The sequence below is a fragment of the Chroicocephalus ridibundus genome, chromosome 1 (genome assembly GCF_963924245.1).
Source record: "Chroicocephalus ridibundus chromosome 1, bChrRid1.1, whole genome shotgun sequence".
NCBI classification, from domain to species: domain Eukaryota; kingdom Metazoa; phylum Chordata; class Aves; order Charadriiformes; family Laridae; genus Chroicocephalus; species Chroicocephalus ridibundus.
This window is the reverse complement of record NC_086284.1, coordinates 117,397,278-117,421,402: the sequence shown is the minus strand read 5'-3', so window position 1 is coordinate 117,421,402 and position 24,125 is coordinate 117,397,278. Positions and strand designations below refer to the sequence as shown.

Here is a 24,125-nt window from a genome sequence, read left to right as displayed (position 1 = left end):
AACGCACCTAGGTGCTTTGTGTGGCAGCATCTGTATTAAGCTTAAAGGAGGCAGGGTCTAGGTTCAAGTTGTCTGTGAGCTGTCCTTTGGCGCTTAAGGGTTGTGCTCTGGCCGTGTGTTTATTGCTTTCTTTTCTGCTGAGTGTTCTTTGCTATTCTCATTCTGCTTTGCAGTAATTCTAGTCTTCTCGCTTCCCATTTGTTTCTCGTGTGGTCTTGCCCGTGTCCTTCAAACCGCTTCCTTTATATGGACAGCAAAGATGGGTGCTATCTTTCCAGGACTGAGAGAGGAGACATCGCTCACAGATCAGACCAGCTTTTGAAATGTGTGAGCAAGAATCCCCAGGATGATGCTGTACATCACCACTCGTGACACTGCTTTCTGGGCTACCTCACAGATCATAAATTATTTTGGGGAGCTGGACGACAGCAGATTTAGACCTTTAAAATTTCATACTAGCAACACATGTGTAGATCGAAGATCTCATATGATCAGTACAAGGTGAGAAGACAGTCCTGGGAGGTACCTTCTTCATTCAAGCTGGCAGGTAGTCATTAAAACAAGCTGACTTTTGAACCAGAAAATAAGCACTCTTTTTCTAATTTGCCGAGTTAGGGGTCATGTAGAAGACATAGTGGGGAGATTTTGACAGTGGAGGACTGTCATTGGAGAATAAACCAGGCGGGACTGAGGTGATGTATGTACACACCTTGCCTCTACGTGAACATCCAAGGATCGCGTTAGCCCTATCAAGTGCAGTGTTGCACTGCGAGCTCATATGCAGTTCCTCAGCTACCCTGAGCTCAGAGTTCTCCACAGAGTCCTCAGCTACCCTTGAGCTCAGAGTTCTCCGCAGAGTCACTGTTTCCCTGGACAAAGTTCCCCATAGCAGAGCCACAGCTGATCTCCTTGCGGATGTGCAAGACACGACCTTCCTTGTGCTAAAACAAACCCTTTTTGTGTTTGCCCAACTCACTGTGCCATCAGGGGTTCTCTACATCAGCTGTCCTCTTTTTCGCGATTCATCCCTCTCCTGGACTTAGTGATATCTGCAAAACACTTCAAGTTTTCTTCCAGGTTATTGACTAAAAATATCGTGGCGCCAAACACCCTCCAGGATCTTGGTACACACATGCTATAAACAAAACAATCACTTCTAGTTCTCACTTGTATTTTGGGACCAGTCTGATAGGTCATTTATAGTCTGTTTAATGACTGCTATCTTATTTTTATGTCAAGCAAGTTCTTTAATCGAATTGCCATGTGATAGAAGGGAAACTGCCTTCCTTAAGTATATTGTAGCAGCTTTGTCATATTTAACAACGGTATGTGCAATTTCCTCAGAGAAAAGTATTAACACACTTCAATGGGGTGAATTTTCTATAAAACCATGTTGGTTGCCTCTAGTTATATTATTTCCCTCTTTTTATTTCCTGTGTTCTGTGTTAGCCAGTTCATTATTTAGTTCAGGACTGAGATTCTATCACAGGTCTGTACTTACCTCTGAGTAATTACAGTTATGACATTATTATAAAATAATTATGCCCTTCTACATGGTCTTTACCAACTGCCAGGCTATGAGTTTTCTTCTTTTCCTCCAGACTTACCCATTGCACCAAGAAGTACTGAAAATCAATATAAATAGTGCAGAGACATCCTGTGCAGCTTAAAAAACAAATAAGAAAAAGAAAGTTTCAGTGCAAGGTATCCAGTCCTGCTGATTTAAAATGCCTGATTCTAGTAGGTGGTATTTAATTCCTCTGAGATATTACAAGAATAGACAGGTCATCAACAATGTCTTCATCATCTACTTTCTTTTTTCCCAGCAGTAGGATAGAAGTATTTATTGATTTCATTTTTCTTGTCTGCATTATTATTGAATAATCTAACATTTCCATCTGATAACAGATCAATATCATGATGAGGACTCATTTTGTTCTTAATTTACTTCAAAAAAACCCCAAACTTTATCAGTCTTTTTTTTCCCTTTCATTTCCATCCTCATTCTTTTATAATTCCTATCTTCTAACTTATATTCAGCTTCTCCTCTCTTACTATTTGTTTTACGTGTTTTATTCTCTTAAAGCCACTCCCACTTCCCTTTTTAAATCTGGTTGTGTTTTTTCAATTACACTATTTTTTGTTTACTGGGGAGTTGCGTATTTTTGGTGCCTAGTAGAAAATTTTTAAGCAGTTCTCAATGATTATTTATATTTTCTTATTTAGATGCTTTCTTTGTGTTGATTTAGCCCAGAATTCTACTCAGGGCTGGGAAACAGGACTTTTAGAAGCGTCATGTCTTTCAAAGCACTGCATTACCACTTTCGACCTCTTCTGCTTTCATATAACAGTGCAGTTAACTGGGGATCAGTAAAACTGCTACCGGTCTCTCATTTCTACCATCACTATACCCATCCGGATGAGGTGAAGTACAGATTTTGTTCATTTTGGATTTAAGATTTGCAAAATGAGGAAGCTGTTTAGAACATTTAAAAATCCGCAAGGCTCCTCTTGAGTCAGCAACATCAGCATGTGTTAAATTGAGCATAACTTATGTTTATTTTTTCTTTGGTTAGTGCTCAAATAATCAGTGCTCCCATATTCTGGTGCTGCTCGGTTATCTGTTCCAGAGCCATATCATCAGTCCTGTTACTAGAACACCGACTGAATATTGTTAACTAGGAAATTATGATTCAAAATCACAAACCAGCAAGCAGTCATTACTTTTTCTTTTTACCCTTATTCTGCCCACTCAGTCTTTCTTAGGGCTAGAGCCACTGATTTTAACATTCAGTTGTACAAACCATCCCAGCGTCTTTTCCAATGCCTTATAGCTGTAATCCCCTGGGCAGGCAAAGCCTTGATGAATATAAAATGGAAAGGGATGCCATAATTGTATACAGCTAAAGAGGATGTATCAGAATGGAACTGACTTCTATATTGTGCTTCTGTAAAGGAGGGCACGCTTTTGAAAGCAAGAGCCAGGGCTGCAGCTGAATACACCCAGCACTGGTCGTGGAGCTGATAAACAGCAGAGGGATTAGAAACCCACGAAACCTGCTGCATCCTGGCCCAAAGCAGGGTGGCCGACAGAAATACTAGAGTTCGTGTTCACACTTCAGAGCTTCAGGGACTGGAGAGACACAGGACATTTTGCTGAGGAACTATCTGTAGTAATAGCTGTGTTCATTATGAGGGTGTTTATCAATCGGACAAGAATGGGGCCTCGTAGTGCAGGACATGTGGAAGACTAACCGACAGTTGCCATGTCAAGGTGGAACTTGCCATAGAAGTAGCTGCTGAAAGTTTTGCCAGGTCTGACCCAGAACAGGAGACCCCCAAAGTCTTAATGCTTCTTTTACAAGGGTCCTGATAATGCTTTAAACCATGTTGCTATTAAGAATATCGTATTCACTGAGCCATAGCAGAACTTCAGGGATTGAAGTTTGCTGGTAATAATGAAGAAAGAAAACAAAACAGGTCTCTCCAAACTGGAAGCCCTTCAGCCCTATCACCTATGTTTTCTGGCAGGTCTGTTCATAGATAATCCCCACCTCCCTCCACCCGGCTGTTTATTAGTTTGAAGCCAGGTTGTCTCAGGGAATGCTGAAGACCTTTGGATGGATGATTTATCTATGGACGGGTTATCTTCTTGATCAGGAAAAGAGAACGACTGGCTCAACAGCTTCCAAGTTCAATAACCTCCTTTTCTTCTTAATAAATGGCTGAGGCATGAGAGGCTTCCGTTCCTTGCTGGCATCTTTACACTGTGCCCAAAGAAACAATCATATCAGGCTCAGGAAGGCAAATAACTGAAAGGGCAGGGAAACAGGAACCGTCCCCGCGGATGTCCTCCCCAGAGAGGCTGGGAACATGCTCTGCTGTGGGAAATAGGAAGCTGAGGTCAGCCAAAGTGCACGGCAGGTACGCGCATCTCTCAGGACTGGGAAGGACAGAGATAATGTCCTGTTTTGCCATCTACATCACTCCCCTGTCCTCCTTTTGAGCTCTTCTGGGCCACATCCGCACCTTGTATGCACAGTGCACCTCCATCACGTCCTTCCATGGTGTGGAAATGAAGGCAGGGAGATAAAGGTGGAGAGTGGGTGGTGACAACGCTCCTGAGAGCCCTGAGCCTACCACTCAGCAAGGCAAGCTTTGGTGGTGTTAGAAGAGCACAGAAGAAGGGACAAGAGAATATGGAATGAGCCCTCAGCAGCAGAAACTGGAAGGCAACAAACCTCATGGACAGTGAGGTAAGATGGAATGTTTCCAGACATGCCCGCTTGTTCAGGTCTTTCTGAAGCTTTGTCCTTTGCAGATCCTTGTGCCTGAGGATGTTAAGAGATTGTACTAAAAGTCTTGATAAAACAAACAAACGGAGATCCCCTCAAGAGTCTGGGAGATATTATTAGTCCCTCTTTTACTGGCAGGCCTGGGGCAATTAATTATTACTGGAAGTATTATCAGGTGCTTGTCACTGCTTTCCCTGGATCCACTTTACATAGGCCAGATTGGCTGTGAGCAACGTGTTCCTTAACTGGTCTGATACCTCACAGCTCCCTAATCTGCAGTTAATCCATTTCTGTGGGGAGTATCTCAATAGTGGTGGAAGAGCCGTAATCTAGAATACATGCAGAGAGAAATTTGAGTCCACAGACCACCTAAGCATGCAGCAGTATTCTCAGATCTTCTCAGTGATGTCCTCTAGCTGACGCGCTCCACCTCTATGGCCAACAAGGTGGTAGGTTCTAGGCAGGAGGCAGAGAAAGGGACAGGTAAGAAGAGGGTATATGGAGACCTCGGAAAGGCATATTTGTATATGATGGCTCCATAATGTACGTGCTACACCTTGCCTACAATTCTGGGCCCTTTCCCAGTGCACCTCTTCATAAATAGCATCTGCACTAGCGTGAGAGCTTGGCATTTTTAACCAGGACACTGTTTTAAAGGTCTGCGTTTCTAGGAATGGCCTGGTCAAGTTTTAAGTGAAATCATGCTGATGCACAAAATCATATGTCTAAAAGAGTATTCTTCTCTTCCTAGCCCCGTTTGTGCTGCTGCTGCAGTACCATAGCACCTACCCTTGATGTGTGCGTGTTCATCTCCTTTGCCTTGTGTGGTCTTTGTAAGTTTAGTGCAGTTTTTATTATTAACCGTGCTGTTATTAAAGGCAGAATCATGGAGGTCAGCTGGTATACATGAGAAATATTTGCTGGATAAGGGATGCAGATTCAAGTGAAAATACAAATTATACTAGCAAAAAGAGTGCTTTGTCAACAAAGCTTTCACTTATTCTGTAGGTAAAATCAATGACATGAAAGTGACCTTCATGTCGGTTTAACTCCATCTATTTAACCACTGTGAAAGTACTATTAAAAATCATATTCACAATAGGTATTACGGCACCACCACTACTTTCCTGCGTTTGCCTTGCCTTAGTTTTGTATCTTGCAGAAAAAGTTCAAGAGGGAAGAGAGAGGCAAGGCTTAAATACGGCGTAAGAGGCAGACCGTGCCTTCTCCTTTCTCATTCATAGCATCCTCCCCGGGTGCTGTACAGGGCACGGATGAGAAGATACCGCCCGCTAGTGGTTTAGGCTGCGGCAGCCCGGGAGAGCGCTTGGGAGAGGCTGCTGCCGAGTTCTGCTGATGCTGCTGCTGCTGCTGCAAAAATTTTCCTGGGACAAGGTGGTGGGGAGCGGGGGGGTCGGGGAGGGGGCGCTCTTATTCCTCCTGCCCTCAGATAAAATCAGCGTCTCTGGAAAAGGTCCGCAGGGAACAGAGCAAGAAAAAGAGGTTCCCGTGGGAAGCAGCACGGGTCGCTCGCACCCCGTTTTTCATGTTTAGCGTCGGTGTCCTGATGAAACACTCTAAATTAGCTATGGTGTTTAACCTTACAGTTACTACAGTAAGAGAACAAATGGCTTGAAATGTGGCTGTGGTGAGCAAATACCTCTAAATACACAGGGCGTGCAGAGCCATCACTGAAGCCAAAGAACAAAGCAGTGACCCTCCCGAAGCTTCCCTGAGGACAGCCCTCCTTGCAAGGCAGTGTGGAGATACCTCTGGTAGCCTGGGGTGAGCTAGCACCAGCACGGGGCGCAGCATAGCACCACTGTGCTTCACGCTGCCCCAGCTAATTAGCCCCACTCCAGAGGAGATAATTAACTCAAGTGGAACGCTTTGCTGACACAGCCGAACTGCCCCCAGACCTGAGGTGGTATCTCCCCAGCTCAGCATTGCACTGGGTGGTGTAGACAACCTGGGATGTCCAGGCTGAGTTTTCAGGGTTGGTGGAAAGATACTTTTTATTTTCAAGCAGAAAATACTTCTCTGAGATTTCTGTAGGTCTTTGGCCCTACATAAAAATGTAAACCAAAGACCTCAGAAAACCTCCCTCTCCCCCCTGATTGTTTTCCTGCTTATATGGTAAGATCGTCCTTAACAGATGTTTGTTTACCTCTTCATAAAAACCTCCTGTGATTCCACAGCCTCCCCAAGCAGTGTGCTGCAGTGCTTTGCTATTCTTACCGTTGCAAAGTGTTTTTCTAATGTTTAGCTATATCATTTTTATTGCAAATTAAGCTGATTATTTCTTCTTCTACTTCTGGTGAATGTAGAGGACAACTGCTTAGTCTCTCCACCCATTATAACAAATGTTTATGTGCTGGAAGACTGTTATCATGCCTCCCCTCCTGTTGTTCTTTTCCTAGAGAAAACAAACTCAGTTATTTTATCTATTCCTTATAAGTCATGTTTTTTCACATTTCTTATCATTTTGTTATTCTCTTTTGGACTCTCTCCAATTTGTCTACATCTCCTGTAAAATGTAGTGCCTGGAACCGGACACACTGTTCCTGCTGAGAGCTCAGCGGTATCGTGTAAATGCACAAAATAATTGCTTCCTTTGCCTTATACGCAAAAGTCCCCTTAAAGCACCTCAGAACGAGATTTGTCTTTTTCTGCGGGAATCTCACTTAACAACTCGTATTTGGTCTTACCCCAGCTCCTTCTTTGCTGCACTGCTGCTGAAACGGTTACCATCTAGTTTGGACCAGCGCATTTGGTGTCTGTGCAGTCACCTCTCCTGGATTGTATCTTGCTGCAGTCACCTCTGCAGAGGACAGCCCACCTCTCCAGTGTCTCACGTTCCTCTCAAATTCTGACGGCCCCAGCTCCCCTGCCTTCAGGAGGGACTGCCGCCCCATGCCCCCCACCACCGCCCAGCTGTCATCCTTTTGGTTTTGTCCTCTAGACTGTTGCCCAAAACATGCGAGGAAACACTGAGCAGCCCTGGAGGCAGAACTTCAGGGATATGATCCTCCCAGCTGGAAAAGTGAAGCCCTGATAATTACCCTTGATTATGGCACTTCAACCTGTTTAGCCTCTGCATGGCGACTTTGCTTGCTGCTCTGGGACCCTGCGATCCAGATATTTTCTAGATGCTCACTGAAGTCAAGGTATTTTATATCTGCCGTTTTCTCCTCATCTACCAGGCCTGTTAGTCAAAGAAGGAAATTAGCCTGGTTTGACAGGATTTGTTCTTCAAAATTCCCTGCTGGTTGTTTCTTATCACCTTATTGTCCTTTAGCTACTTATAAATTGATTGTTTCATAATTGGTTCCAGTATCTCTCTAGGTATCACGGTTAGGCTGACTGGCCTGTAATTCCCCAGGTCCTCTTATAACAGTAATTTTCAGAGAAGGACTGCATTTAAGTTAAATAGATATTGAAAGACATTCCACTTTTGCCCTGCTTATCTTTATTCATTGTCTAGTTTTGTACCATCCCTTAAATTAAAAACACATTTCCCATAAGTATTTATCCTCCACTTGAGGCTCAGCACAATCCAACCCTGACTTCACCTCTTCTCCTGTGCTCTTGCCCAAGCCTTCCTGTTACATACTTTCCCAGTTTTCCTCCTTCTTGATGCTTTATATCCTTCTCCCTCTTTTTTCTTTTTGGTTTGTTTGTAGTTCCCTAACAAAATGTATTCCCCAGCAACTTATATCCCCCAGTGCCTCGAGGGCTCTGAAGAGAGTCCTGAAAAAAATCATAGAATCATAGAATGTGTTGGGTGGGAAGGGACCTTTAAATCTCAGAGCTCTGCCCTTAAAATGCAGACAGTGACATTTACCAGTCTTGCAGGGACATGGCCAGTTCTGCCTAAAGATTTGCCCAGGGCTGACTACATTTAAATGATTTCTGAAACCAGTAGGTGGCAGAGAGAAGATGAAATCTGGGAGATTCTGGTCCTAGTGCTCAGACCAATAGACTGCTTTGACTCTAGGATGGACAAAGAAAGAGATGAGTTACTACTAGAAAGCAGGTGTCCACTAAGTTGAGTAGCGTCTAGCAAACAGGAGTGTTGGGTAAAGCTCCCAGCTTCTTGTAGGGAGGCTGAATGTATCTAGTGTTCAGCTTTGGCCATGAGCAAAAGGTTTGTGTGTTCAGCAGAAGAACAGGAAACGTGCCACTTTCTAGCTAAGCAGATCAGGAGAAGATAACTTTGTTTGAGGGAGAGGTATCGTTATGCAGGGTTGTGCGCTATATAATTGCACAATCTGCTGTCATGCATGAACAGAGCTGTTCAATAGCATGGCCCTGCCTTGTCCTGACATCATGTCTGTGTTGGAAATCCGTTTGGAATGAAAAATCCCACATTCCCCAAGTGACCTCGTAGTCTCTGAGCAAAAGGCTGAGTTGCAGTGGAGACTTCACAGTCTCAGTGGTGCCAGAGACGGGAGCTCAGTCACCAGACTCAAAGCAGCTAAAGGATGAGAAGTCAGCCATGAAGCAAACTTATTTCCAAATGAAATAACATTTTTAAAGTGCAGATCTCTCTCCACAGTTCTTTGAAGGCAAGAAGAAGTCACTGTGAGTAACAGTGTTACTCTCATTAGCTGCTACTATTTCTAGCACTGTTTTTTTGGAGATGGAAATACTCAGCACTTCTATATGTTGCCTAATGAGAGCATAAATGCTGGGCCAGATAGCCAGGTTGGGAGTGTTGGCCATTATCAGTCTGGCGCTGTTAGTGTTGCAGTTCTTTTGCAGATTCAGCGCATGTCGTGTGCTGCGTGTGAGGTCCAGTCTTCTAGACCTTTGGTTTTATGATCTACACCTTTCTTTCACATCCATTGCTTTCGTACTACAAAGGCAGCCCTGACTTCCAGCATTACCCTGATGCCTGAGAGAATCAAGTCCCCTTCTTTGTCTCCTGCTCTGCCCTCTCCTCTTCATCCCCATCTCCAACAACCATTTCCCTGTGTAGCCCCAGTACAAGAGGAATTCCTCATTGGCCATCTTCACTTAGGCCATTTTCTGTGGCCATTTTCTTCAGTGGTAGGAGGCCCTAGTGAGCTGGAGAATCTGTCCCAGAGCTCGGCGGTGCCTTTGTAAAAGGCATCCTGTTGAACCGACTCTGTGTTTTTCCTCGAATCAGAAACGTCCATCAAATTCAGTGTGCCCTACGTTAAAAGGCTCTGCACCCTAGTGATAGCAAAAAGAAAGTCACTCCGATCATTTGGATGAAGGTAACATATACCCAATGATCGGTGACTTGAATATAATTTCTGCATCTTGCAATCTGTTCTGCAACTTGCCAGACAGTATTTGATATTTGGATAGTGTTTGCAAATGGCAGATAGAAGGTTAATGGGGAATGTCTCTTGACAGTAGCTGGATGTAATTTAAAGATGGACTACAGCCATGTAGTTACAGACCAGATTTGGGTTTTGGCTCATTATATCAGAGAGATAAGGCCCAGAAAGGGATATGCACATTCAGCCAGAGCTGAGTTTTCCAAAAAGACAGTTTCAGTCTGAAAAGGGATGGGCAGTTTAACGTCTGAACCATCTGGCCTCTGTGATGCACCAGCTTGCAGGCACTCTTTAAAGGTGTGATGTCATTTAGTATTCCCTCTCTTACTGCTTCCCAGAGAAGGGATGAGGGTGGCAGTCATGACCAGTCACTCATGTATTAATCCTAGTTTATCTCAGTAGCATATAGCAAAACAAAGCAACAAAGGTATTCCTTACTCTCCCTCACTAGAGGACTATTCCTCTTGTTCATCAAACTGTGCCTTTTCTTGTTCACTTCATGTTCTTGGGACTTGTGCCTTCTCCTCTGCGTGTCCTCTCTCCTTCCCATCTTTTATGTAGCACAGGCTGAAAAATGTCATGTATAGACCCCTACAACTTCTGTAGTAAGAGAGTGATTTATTAAGGTGTTAAGAATATGACCTTCATTCCAAGCACATGCATAGAAATTGATTTTTCTTTTGTGTCTCCAAACTGGTCCTCTTGCAAAATGTGATTCTTTTTCCATCTCTCACTTACCCTTTAGCTCTTTTGAAATTCAGTTTGAAAAACGTCATCTCTGCCTCCAGTTGTGCTTTGGACATTGGGGGGACGCAACTCAGCTTAAAAGCTGCTTGGGAAGACAACTGCTGAAATGAGGCTCTGAACTTACATGGGCACCAATGCCCAGAAACCCTGAAGAGAGGCCTGAAACCATTGGTTTGAAGATACAGAACTTTGTGGCCCTCAGGATACCTCATTCAAATGACAGCTTTTCTAGAGACAGAGCGTCTCCCAATGCCATTCTGGGGAATTAAATTCATTGTTGAGTCTGCATAAAGAGAGAGGAGAGCTACTTGCTGCTTCATCACTTTATGAGCCTGGCATCTGTATCATTGCTTAGCAGATCTTGCTGCCAGTAATCCTCTTTTTCTTCAGAGCTGAGCACCAAGAGCATATTCTGAGCAATTCGTACAGAAAGACTACAAAAATAACACCTCAGAATAAAGTTATATCCTTTGGCTTATAATCAAAACTCATAGGGCAGTTGTACTTGTGGATGCGTTACTGAGCCTGCGATTTTTCTCTTCTGCAGGCTCTCCGGCATTTTTGCAGGTGGCTGGGGGCAGGCGAGTGCCCCTGGGGTAACGTTCCTCTTTGCTGGGCTGCTGGAATTTGTCTACACTCCTTAACAAAACAGTTTGTTTTAGACATTTTTGATGCATGTGCAAGATGCACTTGGAGCAAAAACTAAGCAGAACCAAGACACTGAAAGTCGAGGTTGTAAAATTGGTATTTCTCACCTCTGATTAATATTGACACATGATCTCATTTTCCCATACTGCTTCTTTTTCCAGGTAAAAGATGTTAAAGAGCAGCCCAAAGTATCTGGCAATGCCAAATGCAGATCCAGTACCTCAGTGACGGCCTGTGCTGGAAATCAGCAATGCGACTTGGCTGTCAGAGCTGCGTGTAGGATAACGAATTAATTCAATTAGTTCTGCCACCGTCAGAGATGTTGGCCCTCACTTTTCACCTGTGACACCACAACACCTAAAGACTAGTGAGTGGGGACACACACAGAGCTGTGCTGAACCATGGCAAAATTGCAGAGATGCTTCAGTCCCTGCTTAACTGTGCAAACTCCCATTTATGCATGTATTAGGTTTTCACTGCCTGTTGCCTGTTCCTCTCCCCCCTCTGCTTTTTCATGTTCAGTGGATTCTCCTCTCTGTGTCTCTGCCTCTCTTTCTCTATTTTTTTCTCCCTATTGTTCCCCACGTCACTAACTGTCACTCACTTCATAAAGCCGTCTGGCTCGGAGCTTAAATATTGCAGGGCAACTAAAACCCACCATCAGAGCCAATTCAGTCATATCTGCTCAGTCGTGCGACAAGATTGGGACTTTTAGGGTAGGGAAGAAGAGAGACAAAAGTTCACTCTTCCCTGCAGAGTGCCAAGAGAGGAGGGGGACACATTTCTTCGGTGGAGCCTTTCGCAGCGGCAAGTTGCTTGCTCAACGTCCTTAACCTATATGGTCTTTTTCGCTGGTAGCGTGCTCAGGTTGCAAGTTCTGGAAGCGCAGGGTGGGGGGTTTGCAACAAGCCCATGCGAGTTAAGAGCACGAGTCTGTTGGCTCCGAGTGGGCTGAGGCAGTCTTTCCTCATGGCAGGGAATTTAAGGGAGAAGGTGACTGCCTAAAATCACTGCTTGCACCTTTTTTTGAGACTTGAGGGGCTGATTGCTCACAGGTGGAATCCTAGACATTTGAACTGGTTGTACCACTCATCTTTAGTCCACCCAAAACTGTTCCTTGCAGCTGAACCGAGTGAGCGACCTCAAACCACCTCACTTGCAGAAAACAGAGAGGATGGTCATGACAGATTTTTGAAAAACGTGACTAGTTTGGAAGTGATTCCAGGAAGAGCTTAGCCAAATGTAGCAAGCTGCAAGCGAGACATTTGATGGAGTTAGACAGGAAACATTTTTCCTTCTCTTGTACAGTCAGTTTTCCGTATGATAAGGTTTATCACATCTCGAATGTTGCTCTTGCATGCTGCGGTGGAAACATTCAAATGGTAGCTGTGGATATCAGCGTGACTCACAAAGAAAGAAAGGGATGGAGTTATCTGCGGTGCCTGGGGGACAATGAAGTTTATGTTGTGTGTAGTTGTGTTTTTTACAGAGTTGCACATGATTGGTAACTGTCGAGTGTACTTTGCTCTGTGAATTTGCAGAAAGAGATTGTTTAAATCAGTTTAGATAATGTATGTAAACAGCATAATCTTCTGCTAGACTTGTTAATGTAAGTGCTGACATTAACACACTCTTTTACACAACTTTAATGACTGAGAAAGTAGCAATTTTCTTTGGTGATTAAATTATATGTTTGCCGCTTACGCATGCAAGGTGTTTGTGCGAGCTGAAGGACTGTGTTTTGTTCTTTGTTTTCTAACATGGGTGTCTGGGGTTAAGATTTTACAAGGTTTGAAGGCAAGGGAAACGAGTCCATCTTGTTTTAGAAAAATGACATTAGAAAGATTTTTTTTGTTGTCAAAAATTTGTGAAATTCCCCAGAATTCCCCAATTGTGAAATTCTCAATATTTTGTGTGTTTTTCTATGTGTGAACACATACACACGGTAGTTGAAACAGACTGGTATGAGTTGGTGTGTTGTAACATATGGCATTACAAATATATCCCAGTGCTATCTGGAGGAGGGAAGTTTAGATACTCAGATTTCCATGCTGTTGACGGTCCCTTCTTTTTCCCAGCACTTGGGTACACGTGTCTGCACTTAGGAAACTACAGATGGAGGCAGTATCTAAGAGATGAACTTCTAGATCCCTGTGGACAGCTATTTTGTGAATAATGTTCCCTGTTTCACTTGTCATAGTCCGTAAGTTGTTTTTTTCTGGATCACTGTAATATTCTGCATTCCTCAGAGACTTCAGACTGCTGTGATGCATTAAATCAGCCCATCCAAAACAAGTTTCCTCTTTATTTCCCTCATTCGTAGATTTTTCCTTGCCTAAACGTATATAGTGGGAAGTTTAGGATACACAGGATGAAGTCCTGGCCTAGAAATAATTTCTTATCATTCAAAAATAACGACACATGTAATGTTTGACTTGCATTACTTGAAAACAGCCATAGGGTATCTGTAGGTGGCTTTCAGCTCTGTGTTAGTCTGAGATAGCGGCACTGACATTTGAGAGAGAGAAAATGGTATTTTAGGTCCCAGTTGTAGAACTTTGTGTTTCTTTCCGTCTTGGTTCTGATGTCCGTGTGGCAACTGAACTCAGAAGAGGATACAAAGAATAACCCCAATAACACTGAATAATTTTATTGTATATAATGCATACTATATAGCAAAACTAGTATGTATGGTAGTTATTAAGCTTTTACAATATTACTAACATAGTAATGATGTTGTTATTGCTATTCTTACCTAACAGAGTGATTTCTAATGTAGAATTAATGTTTGCAACCTATAGGGAATTCAGGTTTGTGTAGGTGCAAGATGGTCACCAGTTTGAGGTCTCTTTGACCCGTGTGTGGTTCTGCTGCAGAAGAGCTTGGGTGCTTGAAACCTTCATTCTCTTTTCTAACCGCTGCAGCTGCCTGCTGATAAATCTGTTCTACTGTACTGCTGGCGAGTGTTTGTACGTGTACAAAATCTAAGCAGGCACACGCAACGAAGCCTACAAGGCACCACAGAAGACTCTTACCTGGAAAAAGAGTTAAATATACTCCCCAGCTGATACGTAATTGCCCATTTAGAGACAGGGAAGAAAGAATTTAGCAAGCAGTTTGCTCTGGCTTCCCAGCCCTTCTTCTGCTAATAAATCATTGGGATCAGGCAATAAGCAAGCAAGCAACCTTCTTTCTGTTCTCAAAGCATATTAGGGAAACACTAGTTGAAAGCAACAACAGGCATCAGTGGGAAAACCTGAAATCTTTTAAATTTAGCATAATTTGTGGTCATTCTCTTTCTTTTTTCTTTCCTTAGACAGTAAGAAATGGGTGACTGGAGTTTCTTGGGGAACATTTTAGAGCAGGTGAACGAGCAGTCCACTGTCATCGGGAGAGTTTGGCTCACAGTGCTCTTCATTTTCCGCATCTTGATCCTGGGAACAGCTGCCGAGCTAGTGTGGGGAGACGAACAGTCAGACTTTGTGTGCAACACCCAGCAACCTGGTTGCGAGAACGTCTGCTATGATGAGGCCTTTCCCATCTCCCACATCCGGCTCTGGGTCCTGCAGATCATTTTTGTATCCACGCCTTCGCTAATGTACTTTGGGCATGCAGTGCACCATGTCCGCATGGAGGAGAAGAGGAGAGAGAGGGAGGAAGCTGAGAAACGACAGCAAGCTGAGGTGGATGAAGAGAAGCTGCCCCTGGCTCCAAATCAAAACAAAGGCAACAACCCTGATGGAACCAAGAAGTTTCGCCTGGAGGGTACCCTCCTGAGAACCTACATCTTCCACATCATTTTCAAAACCCTCTTTGAGGTAGGATTCATAGTAGGTCAGTATTTCCTGTACGGCTTCCGAATTCTGCCCCTTTACCGCTGTGGGCGGTGGCCCTGTCCCAATCTTGTGGACTGTTTTGTCTCCAGGCCCACGGAGAAGACCATCTTTATTATGTTCATGCTGGTGGTGGCTTCCGTGTCCCTCTTCCTCAACCTGGTGGAGATCAGTCACTTGATCCTGAAAAGGATCCGGAAGGCTCTGAGAAGACCAGCGGAGGAACAGATTGGGGAGATCCCAGAGAAGCCCCTCCATGCCATCACAGTCACCTCCATCCCTAAGGCCAAAGGCTACAAGCTGCTGGAAGAAGAGAAGCCGGTGTCTCACTATTTCCCTCTCACGGAAGTAGGGGTTGAGCCCAGTCCCCTTCCGTCAGCCTTCAATGAATTTGAGGAGAAGATTGGTATGGGACCGTTGGAGGATCTCTCCAGGGCATTCGATGAGAGGTTACCATCGTATGCACCAGCGAAGGAACCGGAAGAGGAGAAGGTAAGAGCAGAGGAAGAGGAGGAACAAGAAGAGGAGCAGCTGGGACCTCGGGAAGAGCCAGGGGTGAAGAAAGCAGAGGAGGTGGTGAGAGATGAAGTGGAAGGGCCTTCAGCACCTGCTGAACTCGCCACTGATATGAGACCCCTCAGCAGGCTAAGTAAAGCCAGCAGCCGGGCCAGGTCAGATGATTTGACTGTATGAAGGTGCAGGATAAGCACATGAAAAGGAAAAAGTTGAAGAGAAAAGGAGAGATAGAGAAAGAATCAAAAGATATTTTTAAGCAAAGTGCTAAAACGGCCATTTGAATATTATTTCCTCTTGAGTTTCTCAACTGGAAAGGTACTATCATGGTAACTGTGCCTTATTTGCCCTGTATGCCCATTTGAAAAGGAACATTTCCCTGTTTCCACATGCCAGCTCACTCCTTACGCTCCTTAGTAATATTTATACTATACACAAACTGATGTATTTTAAAACCTAACGTGGCAGTGAAACCAAAATGTCACCACTGTGAACGTATTTACTGGAAGCTCTGTGTTCCACATTTCTCTAGGAACGTGGGGAAGATCTGTCCCCTCAGACAGCAAGGGGGAAGACTGACCAACAAGTGTATTTAGTATTTCTTTTTCTGTTGCCGCCTATGGCATGCTGAGCAGATGTCCCTTTTGCTGTTGGCATGGAATTGCAGTTACTTAATTCACAAAGTGAATTTTGTGCTTAGTACCACCATACTAAAATAGTTAGCAGTATTTCCCCTCTCTTTTCTGAAAATAAAGGCCAAAATGTCCCCAGTTCCTCTGTGAACGCAAATCTGAATTAGGTAAAAATATTTTCCCTTTGCCAAAAATATTTCTGCTTTTCAAGTGACATTGACAGTGGGCAAGGTTAACAGTAGCTCTCTACGACAATTTAGCAGATGCCCACAGATGGATTATTTGTTCCCAAGAGGGTCATCCAGCCCTGAGCCTATTTCAGAGCACTGGAAAGAATAAATTCAAATGGTATTTTTTACTTGTAGTCTTGTGACTTAAAGATCTGAAACTCAATTTAGCAAAGCAAACGTGGGAAGGCTTCTGTGAAAGGAGGAAACAGGTACAGCCCCCAGAGCATGAAACCAAATACATGCCTTCATGGCACGATCCTGACATGTGCTCAGTTCCTGGAGCTCCCAAACTTACAGGGCACTCAGCAAATCTCAGGTACAGAGTCCTGAAGGCACCTGTGAATCTAAACCAGGGGTCTGGGTAACTATGTGACTATTCAAACCTCTAAATACAAAACTGGTTGTTCAAGTTGGAAAAGTCTGATATGATAACAGTCTTTTGACATCCTTTGTTTTTAATTTGACAGACAGGGGTCTGCTTCCCTATTAAATGCCAAAGTCTCAAGTAAAACAAGGCCTTTCAAAAGATGATTTAGACCTTTTGTGCCAACAGGTCTGTACAGAACTCTCAGAGCCTCAGCAAAATCTTTTTTGTTACAAAAGGCAGAAAAGCATGTGCTTGCAAATGTGTAATTGTCTGCGGATTTCTAATTTTAGGACTACAGCAGCACCTTTTGGCTGGGACAGTGCAGCAATGCGTTCAAAGGCTTCAGGTTCACAGCTATGTCCCCCCAGAACTGAGCCTCATTCCAGAAAAGCGCAGGTATGCACTCTCATCTGCTCTGCTCTGCAAACCTCAGACCCTGCCAGCTAAGCAAATTCCTTCTGCTGGGCTGAAGCCCATCCCATTGTTCCCAGGGCAGGCTCTAATCCAGCTCAGGGGGAAAAAAAAAAAAAGGTCTTTGGCATAATGCATAAAACTCTCATCCCGCCATTAGCTAGAAAAGACCCCCTGCGGTCTCCCATTGCAGCAGGGCTGACGCACAGCCCGCTGAAGTCAAATGGGTGTCTGAGAGAGCTCTGGGTAGGCTTGGGCTCATACCTCCAGTCCTGCTGCCCTGTGTCCCAGCCCCAGCAGCCACCAGTGCAGTCAGGTCTGTCACTCACTGATCCAACCTGTTTGGTGGAGTTCCCCTGCCTTGTTCCGCAGCTGCCCTACACGAGCGCCAAGGTGGCTAGACTTGACTGCTGAGTGAAGTACGCTGTACATATGTAGAAAGTTTGCAGGGTGCATTGGGATTCTTCAGCGCCAGAGCGGTGCCACATTTATTTTTTTCTTTAAATATACTATTAATCCTTTTGCTCCTTTTGGGCCTCTGTATTTTCCCAAGGTTTCCAGCCTGAGGTCAAAATCTTTGCTCCTTGGACAAAGGCTGTTAGGTGGTCTTTCCTTGTGAAGGAAGACTGGAAAGTACCTCCTCAGTTTTGGGAAGGAATATGTCAAAGCAACGCATGCAAAAGAACATGCACAGAGAGAATCTGGAGGCCACCGTTTATCCACTCTCTTAATACAGAAACAGGAGAACAGTTAACACAAATGAAAGGCAACTGAGGAATGAGAATGTTTTTCAGCAGGAAGAGAGTCCACTGTGCCCAATTCAAGACACTAGAATTCAAGAAAGGGCAAAGATTTAGATGAACAGCAAAATCACCACACTTCAACTAGATGAGGTCTATTACTTTTTATTTTCTTCACAGAAAGGTATAAGAGAGTTTTAATGGTTCTAAGCATAAACCAGCCCGCTTGTTGGGGGTTGGAAACACACTCTTCTGCAAGTAAAAATCAAAACTCTGTAACGGTTCAGTATGAGGTATCTTCTACCTTCTTCGGAGCATCTAACCCTTTCAGATACCAATGCACTGGACTAGATGAATTACCCCCACCCTTGTTTACTTCTAATTACTTGACAAGTCCTTTTACATACTAGGTATTTTAATAACCATCCCCGTTCCTGACCTCTGATGTGCATACCTTCATTAGAGCACTGGACTGCGTAAGAAGACTGCTTATTCATCAGAGGTATATGGTTCACAATATCATCAGATGTTGAGTATGTCATTCTTTTTCACTGGAGTGCCTCAGTAAAGTGCACTATACGCAAGGTACTCAATGGACACTCTGTCGTTCTTTCTTCCTCCGGGTCACAACAGCACAATGAAACAAGCCAGCGTTGTCCTCCTGCATCCAGTCAACTGCGTGTTGATTTATTATTTTTTTTCAAGCCAGTTTTCAAGGACTCTGCCAGGCTGCCAGTGAACCTGTGCCACCAAGGACGAGACACAGCATCAAGACAGCGCTTCTCGGCAAACTGGGCAGGGAACTAACAGTCTGGTCTTCTGGCATTCAGCCTCATCTCTGCAACGAAATCACTGTGGGACTGTCAGCAAGTCATTCTTCCTTCTTGTACAATCATGAATCATTTTCTACCTCACAAAGACAATGTGAGGCTCGATACATTGTCCTAGTAATAGAATGGGAGGTCCTTGGATGGGAGGCCCTACAGATGAGCAAAGGATTGTTGCTATTTCTGGATGTGATAGCATATAAACGTGTTTTATTCCCTCTCAGTGAGACAAATTTAATCATTTATTCAAGAAATTCCTAGTGAAGTTGCATAACAGCCTCAGAGCTGTGGATTCAGTGTATGATTCCACTCGAAAAATAATTAAGCAAAACATAGAAATATATGTCAAGAACAGGGAAAATTATCTTCTTGGGAAGGGGGAAGTCACTGGACAATTAGAGCCACGCCTGGATCATTTAAAGGTGTGTGTACCCCCTTAGCTCTCTGTGCAAATAAATTACTTCCTGATCACATGGCTCTCTGCAAGGAGCATAACATGCAAGTGTCAAAATCACCAAAGGAGGTGAAAATAGAAGAGAAAGGTAGTGTCTTAGCTTACAATAGCATGTGGGAGTTGGTGTTCTCTAGTGTCTAGAGCAGTGGACCTAGGATAATAATCTTAGATTTATTTCCAACTCTGCTTCTGACTTGCTGTGATAATCACTTTACCTCTCAGTGCCTGTTTTCTCCACCTGTAATGTGGGTGTAAGAATTTCCACCTACCTCACAGGGATGTTGTGAGGCTTCCTTAATTCTGTTTGTAAAGTGAGTAGGAATGATCTGATGAAAAGCACTGCTGAAATGCACGGTATCCTTGTTATTTCCCGGCAGAACTGCTAACTTGGTTACTATATGAGTCCTCGACCAGAAGGACGGTAGATTGAAAATGTGAGCGCTGCATTGCACTGACAACGTCAACACAGATGTGGATTTGCCATGAGTAAAAAAAACCTCCATTGATCTCCCACCCCTTTCTCCTACCTCAGCCTTGGCCTGGCCAGATGAAGCAGCGACAGTGTGGTTACGTGGACCACTCTTCTCCATCCTCAGCATCCGTTCTGGGGCAGCATTTATAATTAAATCAGACAGTTCCTGGGAGGGGGGCGCAGGCTCGTGGAGGTCTAACAATTTTAAGGTCTTTGCAAGGCATGTGGGAGAGGGTGGTATAATGCAAAATATTGCTGGGCTTCTGTTAAAACCACTCAGTGCAAACTCCAAGTAAATTTTCCAGAGTCTCCATGAAGAGTTTACAATTGCTTATGGCACACAGGAAAAAAAAAGCCACGCTTCATGAACGGAAACCCACAAATTACCATGTTACACTGATTCTTTCCTCTAAGTGAGATAGATACCAGCGATTTCTTAGCCCTGAAACACAATGAGGTACAGATTCCTCCTCCTGTAGGAGGGGAGAGATCTAGGGGGAATCTCTGCTCTCTAGATCTGTGTGGGCATGAAATCTACTTAACTGAGGGAGGAAAGTCCAGTCTGTCCTGCCACTCAGTAACTCACTGACTGTGCAGTTTTACATTTAAAGAGCGGCTGTGTCACACAACACTGAAAAAAAAAGTGGCAGTTTGCTGTTTTGTATAGAAAATGGCTTTTCAGGCTGACAACTAAAAGTAATCCTAGCCTAGGCGTAGTTTTGTTTAGTAAAGGCAGGAACATCCATGAGAACTAGACTAAAGCCTTCCTATAAGCCCGAGGCAGTTGTGATAAAACAGTATATGGTGCCAGATCTCCTGAGGGCCGGGGCTGGATAAGCGTACCAAAACCAGGGAACTTGTCTAAGTATTGGAATAATTTTTTTCCCCCAACAGAATGACACTACCATTTCTTAGGCTCTGTGCGCGCGCTACACCTTTTAACATGGCTCAGGAAAGGCTTTTTGCCAACACCAAATGTGCTTATAGTCGACTAGTAACCATGGCAAATCAATGTGTGTTGACTTGCCAAGATATAGCCTGGCACACAATCCCTTCTTGCAACTAGCTTGGCATGCACCTATTTCAGCAGAACAGGCAAGACTCACGTCTCTGCCAACAATTGGAGTTTTTCTCTCATCAGCTTGATAGACAAAGAGACATTGAAGGTTTGTTCAGCCTAGAGAGGAGGGGGCTAGGAGGGTGGGGAGGTCTAGCTGCTGTCTTTGGGTGCCCAACTTGGGGGAGCTACAGGGAAGATGGAGCCAGGCTCTCGACAGGGGTGCACAGCAACAGATAAGAGGCAACGATCACAAGGAGCAGCAAGGAAAATTTTGACTAAAAAATGCCAACAAGGAAAAAAATTGTTCAAATGGAGAGTGGTTCAACACTAAAGCGGGTGCCCAGAGACGTGGTGGGATGTCCATCCTTGGAGGATGAAGCCTGACTGGGAAAAGCATTGAGCACCCTGGTCTGACTTTGATGTTGCACTGAGCCCAAGTTTGGACCAGCTGGTCCCTTCCAGCCCGAACTCTCCATCCCATGGGAGGCTGAAAGCTCAGTGCAGCCGCTGCATGGTGGAACAATGAGTGTGGGGCACTTTCTGCCTCGCTGGAATGTTCTGGTAGAGTTTGCTTAGACTGTCCCAGCAGGCAACACCAACTAACTGGGCACCGCAGCAGACACCAACACACAAACACAATCAGCTGATGTTTGGTAGCTAGAAAAGCTGCTTGAGGCAAGAAACATGTGTTGTGTAACTGGTTTGGAAAGAGCATTACAAATAAAAAAAAAAAAAAAAAAAAAGAGTGTGCTTGTCAACAGAGAAAATCATGGAAACATAAGGGGCTTAGGTCTTTCCAGCTCCCTTTAATTTCAGTGTCAAGTGTGCCTTTAAACCCATCTGAAAGTGCAGAGGAGTGCATTTTAATGTTCTGTCAACAAAAAAATGGTGTATTTTAAAGCTTGCTGATCTGTGATGAAGCAGAACTGAATAGAAATGGTGATTACAGACCTACTGACAGAACATTTTGAAAAAAAACAAACAAAGACTGTTGGCCTTTGCCTTGCTAGATCCAGCCTGGCACAGTAAAAGCAAAACAAGCCATTTATTGGAGGAAAGGCTATATTGCTTGGAAAAGTCATGGAGTAGCCTACCGAAAAACTTTTAAGTCAATACAGCAAAGAATTTGTGGTGAAACATCAAACAGAAAAGTTGGTTCCTGTGGTGTTTCCCTGAAGCTTGGGGGACAGTTGGAGGATGACTGAGATAAGGAAAACCAGTTACAAATGAGCATATGAAAAAATCCTGGATTACAGGCAGCTGTGGGGCAGAGGCCGTGCAGGAGGGCAGCAGGGAATCCCAGGACGCAGTGCAGGATGCCAGCTGATGGGCAGGCTGCAGGCAAAGGCCGAAGCGAAGAAGCCTGCAAGCTCATCGGCCGACTACCTCATTGTAAGGACAAGGCAAGCCAACCTGACACACAAATGAAACCCAGCCTGTCACCAAATCTGGTATTTATGGATTTTAAGGTCAGCAACTTTAAAATAATTTAATTGAACTTTTTTGCACTGGTTCCTCTACTTACCTGGTAGAATCGAGAACCATAACTAGCACAGGCAAAGCTTTTTTTTCCCAGTCCTTTACTTAGGTATATGAAGAATTACTGGAACAAAAATATTTAGTTAAGTTTCTTAATAAACATATGTTAGTTCAAAGAAAAGTCATAGAAAACCCCATAAAGGAATTAACCTATTGCCAGTGAAGATCATCACCCGAACTCAACCACAAATAAATTCAAAAGAAATTCAGAAATTGGAATGATGTCGGATTACTCTGAGCTTCAGAGCTCCTATTTATGAAAACCTCTGGAGAGAAAAGAAAATGGATGGCCGGCTGCCAGCTAAGCCTATTTGTCATGAGTATGCCCTGTAGCACCTTCTGGAAACCTGTGCTATTTCTAAATATACTCTTGGCCGACAAACTGCTTTAATTCAATATGCTCCACCTTTCTGCTTTACTTGAAAGACTTGACTTTAGTTCCCTCTATAAACTGAACATAAAAGAGCTATATTCACACTTTAATATGTAGAAGTATAAAACACGGAACTGAGCGGAAACCTGTCAATTTACTGGCCAGCCCTTCTTCCTCATGCGCTGCCTCTCCTCTCCGGCCACCTCCATCTGTATTGTGTTTAACGAAACTACCAGCCTCTCACAACCGAGAAGTTGCCTTTGTACCTGCGGAGTGCCACAGACCCTTCTCCCCACACATGCACATCAGCTAAGGAAGAACAACACGGAATAAATTTCCCATTTTCTTTTTACGCTTCTTGTCTTCCCTGAAAGAAAAGTCCTGGGGTTGGGAGGTGGATATGAGTTTTGCCAGTAGGAATTATCTTATTCCCTGTGTGTTTCTCCCAAGGCTCAGAGATGAGTAATTTACAGCTAAGCAGAGGCACGTTTCAAGTCTATTTATAAACACATGTAAAGAAGAAAGCTTAAAGACCTATGACCAAACTCTGCCTTGTTTTTTAACCTTGTGTTGAAGCAAGCAGAGCTGCCAAGGTGTAAACAAGAGCAGAATTTGGCTTTGTATAATTCATTTTTTAAAGGATTTCCTGTTAACTTACGTCTTTAAAAAACAACCCAAAACTAACCTTGCCCCACAACCTACCAATATAGAACAAAACAACTACAAATCCCTCCAAGCTCAGGAATCTCAACACTTTAGGAAAGACCAGCTTCTAAGTAGCAGATACATAAAGGAAGAACAGGGAAGCTCAGGTCTCAGCTCTACATTAATTGGCGGCAATACCAGAAGCTGTAAAAAAGAAAAGAAAAAGGCTCAGATCAGATACAGTAATCTGCTCCCTCAGTTCATTTCCCCATGAAAGCTGAATGTTTTTTCCTCTTTGCAATGCTGTAGACAAGGAGACAAATTTAAAACCAAGACGACTGGCAGCAAGACAGAAAGCCAAACAATCAAAGAGCCTGTGGGACTAATTTGGTGACTCGGCACAACCTAACATAGATTCGTTTTCCTAGTGAAATGAGTTGTAACGAATAAAGGTTCCTGATTTTCAATCAGCAGGGGCTCTGTGCTTTGTTAAACTCCCAACTAACCCTGTTTGATTCTTTCTCTTCCCGTACGATTTATTATTCCAAATGTAGTGTTTTGAGTGGCAAAGGTGAGGTGTGTTTTTAAGAGATGGGAAAAAAAAAAAAAAGATACGGATGCCATGAGGTTCAAATGGGGACGTGGCACGAAGGATTGGCTCTCACTCACGCCGATAGGCATCAGGAAATTCCCTGTTTGAACTTTTACTTCCCTTCTGGCCCCGTGCCTGGGTACATTATAACTGCATGGCCTAAAAGGCATCCCCAGCCTCATGCCGGCTCTCGGCACAGCGAGATGCCAAAGGGCCCCAGGTGGGACACACCAATCTCCCCTTCGGTGGGGAGACGGGCCTGCAGCTGTCACCACTCTTGCACAGGAGCCCAAGCGCTGCTAAAATGGCAGAATAGTGTTTCCACCTCCTTCCCCCCGGCCACCACCTCCCTCCCTCGGCCTCCTCCTGCGCTGGGAGGGGCACCCCCTGCCCACGCCAGGACACAGGGGACACGTTTCCTCCAGGGGTCCCACACAG

At 44.1% G+C, this 24,125-nt stretch overlaps 1 protein-coding gene across 11 annotated transcripts in view; it reads left to right on the top strand.

The window, feature by feature from the left end:
• GJA8 (gap junction protein alpha 8) overlaps nucleotides 1–23,490 on the top strand; it is a 47,648-nt gene extending 24,158 nt beyond the window's left edge. For 7 of the 11 annotated variants that reach the window (XM_063348038.1, XM_063348007.1, XM_063348046.1 and 4 more), the window contains 2 exons: nucleotides 14,316–15,503; nucleotides 16,865–23,490. In XM_063348038.1, coding sequence (XP_063204108.1) covers nucleotides 14,326–15,503; nucleotides 16,865–17,021 — 1,335 coding nt within the window. In that variant the 5' untranslated portion in view covers nucleotides 14,316–14,325 and the 3' untranslated portion in view covers nucleotides 17,022–23,490. Of the gene's footprint in view, nucleotides 1–11,224; nucleotides 11,367–13,083; nucleotides 13,203–14,315; nucleotides 15,504–16,864 lie in introns of those variants that run through there. The other 4 variants (XM_063348071.1, XM_063348055.1, XM_063348062.1 and 1 more) reach the window with 4 other exon arrangements.
• The last annotated feature ends 635 nt before the right edge of the window (nucleotides 23,491–24,125 follow it).